General features: G+C 38.8%; 4 protein-coding genes across 4 annotated transcripts; 2 read left to right on the top strand and 2 right to left on the bottom strand.

Moving 5' to 3' along the window:
* Nucleotides 1-1,083: 1,083 nt before the first annotated feature.
* On the bottom strand, nt 1,084-3,380 carry si:ch73-193c12.2 (uncharacterized). Its single transcript, XM_056750449.1, has 6 exons — nt 3,229-3,380; nt 2,538-2,652; nt 2,245-2,338; nt 2,073-2,160; nt 1,658-1,711; nt 1,084-1,572 (listed from the first exon to the last, which is right to left on the bottom strand). Exons 2-6 carry the CDS (start codon nt 2,563-2,565, stop codon nt 1,159-1,161), a joined length of 678 nt encoding a protein of 225 aa, XP_056606427.1. The 5' UTR covers nt 2,566-2,652; nt 3,229-3,380; the 3' UTR covers nt 1,084-1,158.
* On the top strand, nt 2,839-4,905 carry psmb3 (proteasome 20S subunit beta 3). The gene is made up of 6 exons (XM_056750450.1): nt 2,839-2,997; nt 3,403-3,587; nt 3,720-3,827; nt 4,023-4,200; nt 4,298-4,392; nt 4,735-4,905. The coding sequence occupies exons 1-6, from the start codon at nt 2,995-2,997 to the stop codon at nt 4,781-4,783; spliced, it is 618 nt and encodes a 205-aa protein (XP_056606428.1). The 5' UTR covers nt 2,839-2,994; the 3' UTR covers nt 4,784-4,905.
* An 838-nt stretch (nt 4,906-5,743) lies between these two features.
* Nucleotides 5,744-9,541, bottom strand: zgc:161969 (uncharacterized protein LOC569044 homolog). Its single transcript, XM_056750552.1, has 2 exons — nt 9,172-9,541; nt 5,744-8,540 (listed from the first exon to the last, which is right to left on the bottom strand). Exons 1-2 carry the CDS (start codon nt 9,343-9,345, stop codon nt 6,840-6,842), a joined length of 1,875 nt encoding a protein of 624 aa, XP_056606530.1. The 5' UTR covers nt 9,346-9,541; the 3' UTR covers nt 5,744-6,839.
* A 1,734-nt stretch (nt 9,542-11,275) lies between these two features.
* slc19a2 (solute carrier family 19 member 2) lies at nt 11,276-15,865 on the top strand. The gene is made up of 6 exons (XM_056751495.1): nt 11,276-11,503; nt 11,963-12,529; nt 12,676-12,913; nt 14,454-14,646; nt 14,735-14,876; nt 14,965-15,865. Exons 1-6 carry the CDS (start codon nt 11,375-11,377, stop codon nt 15,088-15,090), a joined length of 1,395 nt encoding a protein of 464 aa, XP_056607473.1. The 5' UTR covers nt 11,276-11,374; the 3' UTR covers nt 15,091-15,865.
* The last annotated feature ends 125 nt before the right edge of the window (nt 15,866-15,990 follow it).

The raw sequence follows: 15,990 nt of genomic DNA, 5'->3' as shown, positions 1-15,990 counted from the left end.
CTTTTTGAATAAAGAAACAAATACAAAAACATCTTGGATGACATGGGGGTGAGTAAATTATCATGAAAATGTATTTTGAAACTGAACTACTCCTTTAAAGTTTGGGATTGAAATTTGGGTTAATCTGGCCTCACCATGTTGTAAACACATCCTGGCATGTTTTTCTTGACAAAGATGTACTATGTTTTTATTACAATTATAATGATATTAGTACGAATCAAAACATGATTTGTAGCACATGTTTGATTTGTTACTTTGTTTGTTAAATAGCTGCAGATATGATTTATCTTGTAGGTCCGAAATGTAACGTGCTCTGGGCCCAGTTTTTCAAAAAATGTAATCTGGATCAAATTGATCCGGATTTGGAAATTTCCATTTTTTAAAGGAACATTGGATTGGATCACTGTGATTACCAAATCCTGTTTCCCAGAGCGTTAAATGGAACCAACAGTGTAGCCTACTGATTTAGCAAAGAACAACAGCTAGGTAAAATACCGGTGGTCACAAATAGCCATTGTTTGTTTTAATTGTAATAAACAGAAACATTTAACATTCCCTAGTGTGTTATAATGTTCAATAACAAAAAAAAAACTATCCATTATAGTCAAAAATAATTTACAGGACAGATACCAGCTCTTCCCAACCTCTCCTTTAGAAGATGTACTTTTTCTGATGCAGTTGGGTAAACAAGATTTGTTCTTTACCCAGTTCAATTTGTACCTCTGCTCTTTCGGTTTCCTGTTTCAGAAGCAACTCATAGCTGTCACCATCCTGTTTTGTAGCTGAGTAACGTAATATGATGTATATATCATCAGTTAACATTTATTGACTTAAAAAAACCTCAAAAGGGCAGGTTTGATCCAGATCAAATGTAAAATCAGATTACATGCTCTGATTTTAGTTAGGAATCCCTCTTTTGCTTTTGAAAACCCATTTCCAAGATTTGATCCAATCCATGATCCAAAAATCCCACTGGATTCCTCTCGAAAAAGTGGGCCCTTGTGTACAAGAACCCTAATTCAGAACCACTTTCATAATACCTTCTCAAAATGATTGTTTGGCTCAAAAGAACCAGACACATGATGACAAATACGAACTCCAATAGTTTATTAGTACAAAATAAGCAATTCTTGAAATATGTTAATGATAGTAACTGTTTTATTTATTAGACAAAAATGTTTCGAGGATCTTAAAGAGTTTTTCTTCTCTAGCAGCAGCTTGTTTTTCTCTCCTTTCCTCTCCTTCTCGATACTCCTTTTCTTGTCTCTCTTCTCTAGCCAGCATTTCTTTCTCCCAGCGCTCCTCTCTCGCAAACATATCTCTCTCCCTCCTCTCCTCCCTCTCCAGCGCTTGTCTCTCTCGCTCTGCTTCCCTCTCCGCAGCCCTTCGGTCTCTTTCCGCCTCTCTCTCTGCGGCGCGGCGGTCTCTCTCGTCCTCTCTGGCTGCGGCCCGTTTGTCTCTCTCGTCCTCTCTCTCCGCTGCTCGCCTCTCCCGTTCCTCGTGCAGCCTGTGCATCTCACGCAGGGCCATCGGCCAATCATTTGCTTTGCTCTGCTTGGTGGGCGGGGCATCCTGGGTAGACGAGCACATGTGGACAGGTGTAGCGAAGGAGTTGAGGGTGACCTCGCTACTGAGGGCATTGTCCATGATTGCGTACCACTTCCAGGTAGTTATTCCTGTCTCCCCCAACCATGTTCAGACTTTTGAGGTCCTGCAAAAATGATCAAAGGCAAATCAATGACGTCCATTACTGAAAGCATACCTAACTGAAAGGGTACGTTCAACCAGAAATGAAAATTCTGTGATCATTTACTCATGCTCATGTCATTTCAAACCTGTATGACCTTCTTTGTAATAACTCAAAAAAAAGACTTTTTGATGAACATCAGTAACCAAACAATATCTGCCCACATTGCCTTCTATCGTATGCACACAAAACCAATGAGACATTCCTCAAAATATCTTATGTGTTCAACAGAAGAAAGAAAAGAGTCATATCGAGCTTTTGAACTACACTTGTAATGATTTGTGCGAACACGTGACTTGTAAAACAGCTGAATGCATGACATCACCTTGTACTTCTGTTTAAGATTCTCCCACTTTTTTCTAACCCATGGAGGTGTCACTTTCCCTTCCAGCTCTTTCTCTCTCACATACAGCCTGGGGATGAAAAGAACAACAGCACGTCCAAGATAAAAAGAGATAAAGGCTTACTTACACTTAGTAAATAACTGTTTTACTCACTCGAAAGCTTTGATGGCTGCATTTCTCCTTCCTGTAAACAGACCGCTGTTGCTGATTCTCCATAGAATCAAATCTGCCGTGTTTGCATCACTCCCTAAAAGCAAAAACTAGGTCGTTAAACTTTTTGCAGCTTACTAGCACTTTAAAGTGCATTGAATCATATATATTCACAAATTTGGGATGGTACTGCATTAGTTGTTTTTTGGTGCAGCATCTATTTTTTGTTAAAAAAATGGAAACAATCATATTAGGTATCAACCAACATTTTGTCGGGAGAACAACATGCTACTTACATTTAAAGAGTCCTCCGTCCGACCCCATGTTAGTTTTTTGTTTTGTTTTGCATTATGTTTTCTTCTGTGCTGGGCACTCTTTCGAGGCAAATGGGCTAAAACGCATCACTGCCCCCTATAGGTAAGAAGTGGACGTACAAGTTTTTACCAAAAACTAAAACAAATCAAAATAATTTCATGAATTTCTAGATGTCAGATAAATTTTCTCAATATGCTTATAAAGGCCTATTTACGGAACAACGCATGTGTGCATTTTTTTCTAGGGGGGACGCTGTATGCCTGGCTGAACGGAAATGACGTCGACAACAGGAACAGCTAGCATCAGCGCTTAAAGAAATTGTGTAGTCACTGCGTGTGACCGGTCTGCAGCTCAAAAGCGAACATAATTTCATCATATCTTGCATTTTTACATCAACAAACAGGGCTTCATAGCGTACCCGCCTCTCTAACCGGCACCATGGTATGAAGTTTTAACAAATTTAGTGTGTTGTTGAGTGTTATTGCGTATATTAGCACGTTAGCTTCTTTGCCATCTCATCTTGCTCATGTTGTGATAAAACTTATTTATTCTTCATGCAGCGTATATTGCTTTGTATTGAGTAATGTTTGCATTTGAGTAGCTTAGTAATATATATGCAGAAATCTTAGTTGTGTGGAGTGAGGAAAGTTGTACTTGATGTATAGATCGTACCTTAAAACGAAAGTAACAGTGTTGCTGTAGCCTGTCTGAGTCAAATGTGCAGTCATGCTAAGTCCCGTACATCATAATCAACGGACTATTTCTAGCATATTTATTTAAATGCATAACTAGTTAGGTCTGTTGTCTTGTTTTGTCTCATTATTATTTGTCTTTTTTTGCCCGCAGTCTATTATGTCATATAACGGAGGTGCCGTCATGGCCATGCGTGGAAAGAACTGTGTGGCGATAGCATCTGACCGGAGGTTTGGTATCCAAGCACAACTCGTGACCACTGACTTTCAGAAAATTTTCCCCATGGGAGACAGACTCTTCATTGGGCTGGCCGGCTTGGCCACAGACGTACAGACAGTGTATGTATACAGTGAAAAATGCAACATGTAACATGATACTGAACACAATAATTGTTTGTTGGGTTAGAGCGTTGACATTGAAGAGAATTGTTAAATTTGTTCACTGACCCCTTTGCCTTTTATCCTTGTTAGATCTCAAAGACTGAAATTCCGCTTGAACTTGTATGAACTGAAGGAAGGCCGACAGATCAAGCCAAAGACCTTCATGAGCATGGTGTCCAACCTTCTGTACGAGAAGAGGTAAACTCTTACCCGTCCCTGTGGGCACTGCTAATAGGAATTTAGATCAGGGTGGTAAATTTTTATAAACTGGTGTAACAACCAACAAAACATCTACTTTAAATTCATGTTCTTGTGTGTTTCTGCCATATTCATAATTTGTTATTGTAATGGATTTTCAGTGCACTATTAACTTCTGAGATGTCACTGTCTTAGGTTTGGGCCTTACTACATTGAGCCTGTGATTGCTGGTCTGGACCCAAAGACCTTTGAACCCTTCATATGCTCTCTGGACCTTATAGGATGCCCTATGTTTACAGAAGACTTTGTTGTCAGCGGTACCTGCTCAGAGCAGATGTACGGCATGTGTGAGTCGCTATGGGAACCTGACATGGTGAGTAAAAAAGCAACAACTCAGAGACATTGGGTAAATTTTTATCATCATCTAACTTGGATGATGGATTTGTTGTTGTTGTTGTTGTGTTCGATAGGAACCGGAGGATTTGTTTGAGACCATCTCACAGGCCATGCTGAATGCTGTCGACAGAGATGCAGTGTCTGGAATGGGTGTTGTTGTTCATGTCGTGTAAGTATTATAAAATATCCTGTTCCTAGCTTGGTATAAGCCATTAACTAAATTCACATAATCGTTTTAGTAAAAAAGTATTGTTATTCTTCGGTTAACTAACAATACGACTACTAGGTCTTTTTTTAAGCAAAATAAAACATCACGTGAAGTCTTGTTCGGTTGTGTTATTCACTTGGTCTTTTTCACTCCCAAAGAATTAGGACATTTGTAGTTTTCCATTCTAGTCATAGTTTGTAACTGGCATTAATGTAAGGTGCCAATTCATTTATTATCAAAACTATGAGCAGGTATTCCGTTTAAATTTTTAGAGAGCTGATTGGTATTGTGTGTATTTTACAGTGAGAAGGATAAGATCACCACACGCACCCTGAAGGCCAGAATGGATTAGAAAAAAACTACTGCTGCACTTCGTCTTCTACAAATCTTTGTTTTTGTACTGAAATAGAATATGCTTCATCCCCTTTGTCACCAATATGATTAAACTGTTCAATAAACAATTAAGTTTCCTAATTATTTGGTTAAAAGATTTTTATGGCATAATGTCATGGGATTTAGAAGTCTTAAATCATGGCATCATTCGTTTCACATTATCAAAAAGTTAGCTTTTGGGCGCAGCCAAACATTGTGTGACAAGAAAAATCAAAAAATGGGGTCATATTGCGTGAATACGTGTTTTTCTGTGTCTTTGGAGTGTCATAAGTTGCTCATAAATGTATTCGACACGTAAAATTGCTAAAATGAAAGTGTCGGAACAAAAGATGCATTCTATCTAAAAGCGAATGCACACCCAGACCTGCCTGAAAAAGCCATGTCAATTTGTGGTATGATTTGACAAGGATTGCTCAAATGTATGCGCAAGTCCCTGTCGGAACAATTGCTTTGGAAACTGATGTTACATTTACATCACACGCTTGCAGTATTCGACCATTCACTACACACTGGTTAACTGGCCTATCGGAGCACACCTCACTTTTCAGAGCAATGAGCTTTGTTAAAAATCCACGCGTTTCAGAGCGGTGAGGCAAAGAGGAGATAGTGTTTTTTTAACCCAAGTCGTGTATACACATTGCATTACTGCTAAAACTAATGAAATTAATTTTAGCTGTGTCATACTGTATGACCCCTTTATGTTACCAGATTCTGTTTATGTTTAGGCAAGAATAGTTACAGATAGAAAGGGTAAAAGTAATAAGCCACTGAAAAAAAGTATAGGACATAGGATCTCTCTGACGGCCTGGTTCCTCCAGAAAAAAGGAGAGGAGGTTATCCAGACAGATCCCTTTTAGGCACATTGAACATTTTCTTAAAAGATTTCAAAAAGGCAAGTTAGCCAATAAACAAGCCAATGTTAAAACAGTTGAAACATTCTTTTATTTTCTAAACAAACAAAAGGTTAAACCGTTGATAGAAAAACATAGTTTACAAAACTAGCCTATATTAAATTGAACAAGCACATCATTAGGCAACATTCCTACCATTTCAGGGCAAAATCTTATTCATTTGATTAATTTTCTAGTAGTTCTGGGTTTCATTTCCCAAATTTCTAAGAAGTGTGGCACACTTTTCACAGCAAGGTCACACTTACCCCCAAAGATCTGGATAATGCATCTTATTTTACTTGCTGTGAAGAAAAATCTCTTTATCATGCCAGACATTTAAGATAATAATTTTTCATTATTGATTAAATGAGAGACTGACAATCTGACCCACTTTTACTTAATATAACCTAAAAGGTAGCTAACTGATTCATGTGATGTCACAAAGAACATAATGTACCTAAAGGGTCAGTTCACCCAAAAACGAAAATTCTTTAATCATTTCCTCACCCTCTTATCATTCCAAACCTGTATAACTTTCTTCAGCAGAATACAAAATTAAATATTTTGAATAAAATTGAACGTTCGCCTCACACCTCCAGGGTTGGGGGTTCGATTCCCGCATCCGACTTGTGTGTGTGTGGAGTTTGCATGTTCTCCCCGTGCCTCGGGGGTTTCCTCCGGGTACTCCGGTTTCCTCCCCTGGTCCAAAGACATGCATGGTAGGTTGATTGGCATCTCTGGAAAAAATTGTCCGTAGGGTGTGAGTGCGTGAATGAGTGAGTGTGTGTGCCCTGCGATGGGTTGGCACTCCATCCAGGGTGTATCCTGCCTTGATGCCCGATGACTCCTGAGATAGGCGCAGGCTCCCCGTGACCCGAGGTAAGCGGTAGAAAATGGAATGGAATGGAATAAAATTGATGTTCCACCAACATAGAGCCCTATTGACTTTAATATGGTTAAACTTTTATAGCGTTGTGTCCCACATTAGAGTCATACACAGGTTTTGAATGACATGAGGGTGAATAAATGTCAAATTTTCATTTTTGGCTGAACTATCCCTTTAATAAAAAAACTAAACACTAAATACCAAGTGTAATAACCATTAGTAATATTACAGTCTATGTACTACTCGAAAGCCGTGGTGCATACTTTGCTGTTGTAACGTAAAAGGAGCAGACGCTCAAACTGTTCGTCTGTGAGAGTACTTCTTTTACGGGTTAAAATATTCCCCCCACTGCTAAATAACCGTTCTACCGGGACACTCGAGGGCAACGTTGTATTGAACTTGATAAACAGTTTTTTCACACCTGGAAATTCACTCAGGCACAGCAGATCTTTGTTTGTGCCCTCAAGGTAAATTCGTACCTCTTCAGCAGCTCCTCTTTTTCCATCTCTATTTCCAGAACTTCCAGGTCCATATGAAAAGAATTCATCCTCGTGAACGGAGATTCCATTTGTGTCCACTTCTTCATTCGCTTGGTCTAACTGTGACACCTCGGCGACTAACCGTTCACGCACAGATTCTCTTTCCCCTTCTGGTAACCACCACAGTCTAAACTGTGGCATGGTGGTTGTGGCCAACTTGGCATCAGTACTGTTAAACACCTGCTTGAAGCGAGAGTCAATCGCCTCAACGGTGCCGTCGATGACCTCTGAGAAAAACTGTGTGTTTCCTGCCTTCTCCTGGAGCTTCCTTTTTAGGGTCAGCAACGTCGGTATCACAATGCCAAGGAAACACTTTTGTTCTCCCTGCAAGAGATCAAGTGCAAAAGCCACTGGTTTGAAGACATCTGCATACTCTCTGAGATACGCCGTTTCCTCGGGAACAAAATTTGGGACGTCCAAGATGTCAATCAGTTGTGTGAGTTGTTCATCAGTCAGCGACATGATCTTCTGGACAAAGTTATATTCTGAGCCCCATTGGGTCAGGCAAGGATCTGTGAATTTTATATTTGCAATGGTTTCCACCATGTCAGCCACCATCTGTGAGCTATGAGCTTTCTGCCATATCAAGGCGCACTTTGCGGTTGAGCTAACATGCACTCTCTGTATCGGTTCTTTTGAGATGGCGTCCGCTAGATCCTTCGAGGCGATCAGGTTGAGCGTTTGAGCAGCACATTGTTGGTGGGGTGGTAGGAAATAACTCAGAAAGAAATCTCCACCCACGTCCCCCTCACTAAGCATTTTGCCCAAATCATCAAACTGAATTTCTTCGACTTCACGCTCATCCTCTGGTAAGAACTCTCTGAAGGCTTTGACGAAATTGCTTCCGTTATCGGTGACAGTAGAGCAGATTTTGCTTTCGATATTATAAGAAGAATGGATTTCTTGGATTTTTGCTATGACTGTTTCACAAGTGTGTCCGCCATACATACGTGTACAGGCGAGAGCGACTGACTTTCTTTCGAAATTGTCCTCAAGCCAGTGACAAGTAATTCCGAAATAACTTCTGTCTTGAACTGACCATATATCAGCAGTGGTGCACAGTGACTGCACTCTATCGAGTTTTGCTCGCAGCTCCTCTTTCATTTTATCAAATGTTGCGTCGAGCCTGGAAACAAAAGTCTTGCGATTCATGACCGTTTTGCCTCTGCTTAACACTTCGATCAAACGCTGGAACCCGGCTTGCTCTAGAATGGAAATGGGTTGAACGTCCTCCACGATGAAGTTGAAGATCAGGGCATTCAGTTTGGACTGGGATGTGTACAGAGTGTGATCCATCTTGGGTTGCTTTGTGTCGGATGGTCCAAATTCAGGAACCTGATGTCCTGAATTGCTTGGTTCATCTTTGCTTAGTTTCTTCTTAAACTGCAAAGAATGCTTTCTCTTGAGGAAATAAAAAAGACAACACAATGAAAACTTCTAGAACGCCTTAAAATGAGAAATCATATATTCATGTGTTGGCCTGCTATATTGTCAGTCACTTAGCGCTTTATAAGATTTCACTAAAATTCTTTAACAAAGGACAAAGACTGCATGAATGAGAATGTTATCAGACAATTACATTCCAGGTCTGTAACGTAAAATGAATCTATTTCATTCAATGTAAATTTCTTCTGTTTTATTTGACAATCATCTGAGATTCTGCGATTATCGTCTTTTGACACCCGCCAGTGTTTTTTTTTTCGGGCAGGAATATGCTACACATGAAAAACATACATTTATTTCTTTGTTTGTTTGTTTATTAACAATTTGTTTGCTGTAAATCCACTTTCGTTGTTAACTTTTATGATCTAACACTAAATGGATAACGTTACACAAACAAATTAAACTTTCTCCCAGCCAACATGCACCTCGATGCGCGTGGTGTCATGGAGGCTGCCGATTAAAAAACACGCACGCGTTGTTGTGTATTTTTTAAGACGTTTACCTTTTGATATATGAACATGTTGGACATTAATGACATTCAATATGAAATTATTGTAATTGTATGCTTTTATAAAGTACAAACATGTACCTCCAAGTGCTTCTTTAGATTAGATGTGGTGTCCTTTGCAGTGGATAACAGTTTAATTGTTGGGAGACAGAGGTTACACTGAACAGTGATGTTTCTACCCCTCGACTCTCTGAAAGTAAAATTGTTTTTGTGCAGCCAGTGGTCAAATGATGTACGAGACCTCTCCATCCTCATCGAAGAGCTGCCGTACACGGCACTTTTCAAATTTACGGGCACAGTCGGTAGATTACGTTGCTGGATTCACGTGGAATAAATAAATAAAACCTATTGTCCCGTAATAGCAAAATCTTGGTTTTTGTAATCGGATTACGTAATCCCGATATCATGCAAGTCGTTACTATTCAACAATCGTGCATTCCCTTTGACGCAAACGGCACGAACGCGCTTCCGGTGCTCTTGTTCTTGCGCGGTTAGAGTTTGCGAGTAAATTTGATGCGCCACCTATTGAACTGGAGCGGAAGTCCCTTTAAGGAAAGTCATCGCACTCTGTGGCCATATTCGCAACTCCTCCGGGTAGTTTTCAATCATATTATAGCATTCTATCCTAGTACAATCAAAATTTAGTTCATAATAAAAATATTGTGTATCTTAAAACATGGGAGGATTATCATACAGACTGCCGATTTACTAAATGGTAAATTCTTCACAAAAAAAGTTTAATAATTATCGGAAAGACTCTCTCCTCCTATGAAATCCGTTTGAAATTTGGGCTTCTCTGGTCTACTTCCATGCGTTCCTCTTTTTGTGCTAATATTTGCAATAGCATCTGGGTGCACAATTGCACTTGAGCTCTCAGACTTGCACTGTCAGATTTGCACTATCAGACGTCTTCGCTTCTGTGACGTCACTTGCAGTCGACACCTGCCTGTGACGTCACATGCAAATCGACACAAAAATAAACCGGACAATTTATCAGAACTCCAACAAGGATTATATCTTTGTATTATTTTATTTTAACATTTAAATAAAGCATGACTAGTATATCAATATAATATTTAAAATAAACCGTATATTGTAATATAACACTTCTAATATAAGTCTATCATGTAGAACGGCAAAGTCAATCGTGTATATATCCAGAGTGAGGAAAATAGCTCAGAAATTCACATCCAAGCCATGCTCACAATGCTGCAGTCTGTTCGGCGCTACAGAGCACTTGACACACAAAACAACCAGAATTAAAACAGCGTCTTCAATCAGGCCATGTAACTCTTGAACAGTAAAATTTTACCCATCGTGCAATTTAATGACTCTGTGCAATAATAATTATATCCTCCAGATAATACACAATCTATTTTTATACAACTTTTTCTGTAAATTATATTTCATTCTGCTGTATATAGCATATACCTTGTACATACAATAGTCCATTCTTATTTTTTGGGGGGAAACAACAGCTTTTCTTAAATGGCCTTGTGTACCTTAATTTTCTTCAGTGAGGTTGGTTTCATGACAGGGTATAAACTACAGTTTTACAATGTGCGACATGATTGTGCACTGAGGCACCAGTTTTTTCTAGAAAATGGTATTATTGAATGGTGCATCTGCAAGAAGAAAACGATGAGAAAAATTATACATACTTTTTTTGTTTCTTAACGTTAGTTAATAAAAACATAGCTGTTTATTGTCCATATAAACTTAACAAATAGCCTACAACGTTTAAATTTAATAATGTTTCAGTAGATGTAAACGAAAATAAAAAATGTTGTTGAAGAACAGTTACAGTTCTTCTTAACTAACGAATCTTAGCAAGCTAGTTTGGTTTATGTTTTAAAACGAGTGACGAAAAGCAGGGTGATATTATGGCTGGCTAGTTCCACTATACGAACTCATTGCATACATAGACCGACAAAATTTTGTATACTGGATATAATATACTATCACACATGGACAACATATTAAAATGTACGACAATCACCGTGACATTTCCTGATTCCAACACGTGCTTGTGCTACGCAAAATGCAAGCAGCGCGAAGAGTGCGGGTGTCGACTGAAAGTAACGTCACAGGAAGCAAAGGTGTCTGAGCGCAAGTTGATAGGCTAATAAATGTATTATATGGCTAGAGCGAGGGAGCAAATGTGCATCGATGAACGATGCTATTGGTGGGTTAACACTCTGTCGTCATTTTCCGCGCCTCAAAAGTGCCAGTAACATGCTGGTGTATCATTAGACAAGGTCAGCACCAGGCTGAGGCGATTGTTATGTGTAAGCCATGGCGCTGTCCGACCGTTTTGCTTTGTATTTATGGGTTTTTCTCCAGTTACAGACCTCTGGAACCCTTTTTAATTCCATTTTTGATGGGACCTGACAAAAACCTGACAGAGACCGAGGTACGTTAAGTCCCTTTAGGGTGATGCAAGTGTACAGTGAAGTGATGCAAGTCAGGTGACCGCATGATAAGTTTGATCGTCGATTCCTAAATTGTAGAAATGAATCCTATAAATCCTATATCCTATAAAATGAGAAAGGATGATAATAGGAAATTAATTTAAAATGTTAAAAGTAAACTTTCCCACCAGTTTGGGAAATTCTGCTAGATGTCTAATCTCTAAATTCCTGAGTTTATTACAAAAGCCGAATCACAGCGTAAAGCGCGTGACGCAAGCAACGCTAATATCATGGGTTCGAATCCCAGCTTGTGACAGCAAATGAAAACATATATAGCTTGTATAGCTTGACGACATTAAACCGCTTTGTGTAAGAGCACGTCATGTCCTACAATATATTTGGAAAACTGTTAATCGATGCTTACATAATGATGTATTTTATCTTTCTGTATCTTATCATAGGTTGTGAATGAAATTTACCCATTCTGGACATATTCTTACCTTATCCTATTGTTTCCTGTTTTCCTGGCCACGGACTACCTCCGTTACAAACCTGTGCTCATTCTCCAGGCAGCCAGCTTCATAGTGACTTACGCTATGCTCATGAAGGCCCAGGGTGTGCCTGCAATGCAGTTGTTGGAGTTCTTTTTTGGTTTAGCGACTGCAAGTGAAGTAGCCTACTACTCTTACATCTACAGTGTTGTGGATCCATCTCATTATCAGAGCGTGACCGGTATCTGTCGCAGTGTCACGCTGTTGGGCTCGGCCATAGGCTCATTAACTGGACAGATTCTTGTGTCTGTGGCCCATGTGCCTCTCTTTTACCTAAGTGTCATCACACTGGCATCTTCCTGCATAGGTTTTGTCACTCCTTTGTTTTTGCCCTTGCCCAGCAAGAGTCTGTTCTTTCACCAGAGAGAGGGCAGCGCTCAGGATGAAGCATCTCTTGAACCCATGAACAGCAGTCAGTTGCATGGCACGTTTGTGGATTCAGAGGCCAAAATGCAACCTAGTCCACATGAAAGAACGGTGGGCGAATGGAGATTTCATGTTTTGTTACTGCCTGGTAACACCGAAATATGTTGCAGTTATTTTCGTATATTATTGGTGATTATATTTAATAATTATATGTTTACTATATTATTTGTCTTTGATTTATTTTGTGTTATTCTTAGGCTACGATGGACAGAGAAAGCAGTAGTGGATTACTGGACGTTTTGAAAATGCTCTGGACAGACTTCCTTCAGTGTTACTCCTCCTCCACACTTCTGACCTGGTCCGTATGGTGGGCTTTGTCTACATGCGGTTACTTGCAGGTGCTTAACTATGCTCAGTCACTGTGGGAGAAAATCTTGTCATCCAGTGATCATCAGATCTACAATGGCTATGTGGAGACCATTTCTACATTGCTTGGTATTGACATATTGTCTCTTTATAATACATTCTAAAACAGATCGAATTCTTACAGTGTGGCTTTGCATTATGCTTTTTCTCTTGTTAGCATTTGTATATAAGTAAAATTTTTTAACAGAGGTAGTTATGATATTGTAATTGGGAAAATAACCAGTAATCTATTGTGCACAGGCTGTAACTGTATTCACAATATGGCACCTCATTGCTGTTATAGAATACAGTATAAAAAAATCATCATAATTTTTCATGTATATGGTTATGTGCTGTTTTTAATGTGCGTTAAGACAAACCATGTGCAAATGTATAATTTAAAACCATCGCTGAGAATTTCCTCCAGTTTACCAAAGACAGTTTAAAAAATATGGTTTGAAACTGCCTCTGTTTATGACATCATAAACCTGTAACCAATCACATCAACTCATTTATCATTTCATTGGGACTGAGTGGAGGTTGAGCTAATTTGGATCATGTATCTGCGTATTCTTAAAATGATGTGTAGGTTTACATTCAAGCTATTTTAAGGCTTGGAAAAATATGTTTTCACATGGGATTTTTTTTTTATGTGGAATTATGATGGTCAAAGAGTAGTTTTAAGGGATAAAAATATCGACCATAGGGTGCTTTAGGCTCAACAAAAGTCCCAGTGAAATTAAAAATGACAATTATTTTTTCATGAAATACTGCAACGTTTATAGTAAATAGCTTATCAATGTGGGTCTTTATAATGCTCATGTACCCTCATAATCATCAGTTAAAATCTGAAAATGCACTTCCTCCCTCAGCACCCTGATATGACTATTCATCTCAAATGATGTAAACTAGATGCCTTGTCCGGAGCACAAAGACCCAGTGAAATAAAAAAATGAATCCCATTTAGAAGATATAACCGTTCAAAACTGACAGTCTGGCACGCGCGCTCAAACAAATCTAGAATTCCATGACATCACATTACACTTCAGCCTCTCGTCAAAGTTCTTGTCAAACTAAATCCGCTTTAGAATCTTAAGAGTACCGCAGTATATTGAATGTCAAGGCCCTATGTAAGAGATCAGACATCACAGCCTTTATGAGTAAAGTAGATGACAAACGCCAGTGTCACTCACCAACGTTAATACAAAGCTTCAAAGGACACATCGCTGGTTTTAATGATCTGCCTATTCTTTTCAATAGATTTACACTGTCACTGTGTCTATCACGCTGTTAAATGCAGCTTTGCCTGGCTGAGACAGACTGGGCTTTTTGAAGAAAGTCTGTGCCAGTCTGCAGATTTGATCACTTGCGTTTCTATCTAATTCTAAAACTTTCAAGAGTCTGCAAGTGTATGATGTCAAGTTTAAAAAAAATCTGTTAAGATTTTTAAAGTCTTGTAGTGTATTCCAGCCGTAATGCTGCATGTTCTAAGGCATTGCAGTGGGCCTTTAAAGACAAACAAATGTGTTTTGTACTGTTCACTTGAACAGTAATTGACCACATTTAAATTCGGTAGTTAAGAACAGGCTTTGCCAATAATACGTTTTTTTTGTTGATTCTGATTTTTTAGGTGCCTTTGCCGCATTTGTGGTTAGCTTTATAAAGGTGTCGTGGGCAGTGTGGGGAGAACTGGCTCTCTTTATTTTCTCTGTGGTCATCGCGGTGTCTGTGTATCTCATGGTCACCATTAGAAATATCTGGGTGTGCTACGCCTCCTACGTGCTGTTCAGAGCTACCTATATGCTGCTCATCACCATAGCAACGTGAGTCAAACGGTCAGTCTTATATATCCACCCTATTTCATTCTGAAATAAATTCAAAGTTTACTTCTGTAAATCCTTTGTGTTGCAGATATCAGATTGCTGCTAATCTAACCATGAAACGTTACGCTTTGGTGTTCGGAGTGAACACTTTCATTGCCCTGTTTCTGCAAACGCTGCTTACTGTGACTGTGGTAGATTCTGTTGGTTTGGGACTGGATATTTTCCCGCAGGTAAAGTACACACAAGGAACGCGGCTGAGTGTATCATCTGTGTATTGTTTATAAAAGCTGCTGATGTGTTGTTTGCTGCTTTCCACAGTTTTTGATCTATGCTTGTTACTTTACTGGAGTGGCTATGGTTTTCTTTATCGCCTGGTTGTATAAACTAGTCAAAAGGAGAAGATCTGGAGAACAGGCTGACAGTGGACAGAATTCAGCTGCCTAGATGGATGTCAACACATCAATCACCAAATATATCAGATGTGTTTCACAGGCCTGAATTATCTCAGCATTCCAGTGTTTTCTGCACTACATTATGAAGTAAAAATGTGTATGATTGAATTAAGTAGGTAAGTCGCGTTGCCGTCAATGCATCAATACAATTTAAAAAGTGTTACAATAGGTCAAAAATATTAGCTTTTCCAAATCATTAACACTTGTATCCGGCTTTAAAGGTTATATTTTTAGGAGTGTTGATGTGAATGATTATCATATTTGACTGCACAAATACAGGATACACTGTAAGTGACAATTTATGGCTCAACAGTTTAATCGAATTAATTTATTGCACAAATGAACAAATTGCTCTTATTTAAATCTCACCATTACAATGCCTTATTTCACTGCTGCTACTTGAAATCAAACACCTTATGCCAAAATATATCATTTCTTTTTATGGTAGGAGGGAAATAAAAAAGGCAATCCTCAATGTTCGGCTATTAAAAAAGAGTGTGAATGTGTGTGAAATAAAATTTTTATTGCTGGATTTCAAGTTTTGAAAGAGAATGAATGGGTAACTTTGTTGTAAAAGTTGTATCCTGAAGTACCATGTCACTTAGTAGGGGCCTGTTTGGGACCAAATGTTTGTTTGTAATTATTACTATAGGCTACTTCACAAGATGTAAATAGTTGTGTAGAAACAATACCTGTTGTAGTTTTCATTGATTATATATATTTTTTTATCTTGCATGTATAATAAATTCTTTGAAATGTTTGTGTAACCCTTTGGTTTAATTACAAGTGTTCTGTTGGTTGTATTTGTTCAAATGTTTGTTTAGTGTTAAAGAAACTAAAACAGGAGTTCTTCTGGACCAGCGTGGTTTAAGTCTTCCTAAATGGTCTTTAT

Source organism: Triplophysa dalaica, chromosome 6 (genome assembly GCF_015846415.1).
Source record: "Triplophysa dalaica isolate WHDGS20190420 chromosome 6, ASM1584641v1, whole genome shotgun sequence".
In the NCBI taxonomy this organism is placed as follows: Eukaryota; Metazoa; Chordata; class Actinopteri; order Cypriniformes; family Nemacheilidae; genus Triplophysa; species Triplophysa dalaica.
Note: the sequence above shows the minus strand (reverse complement) of the source record. Positions and strands in the feature narration are given on the sequence as shown.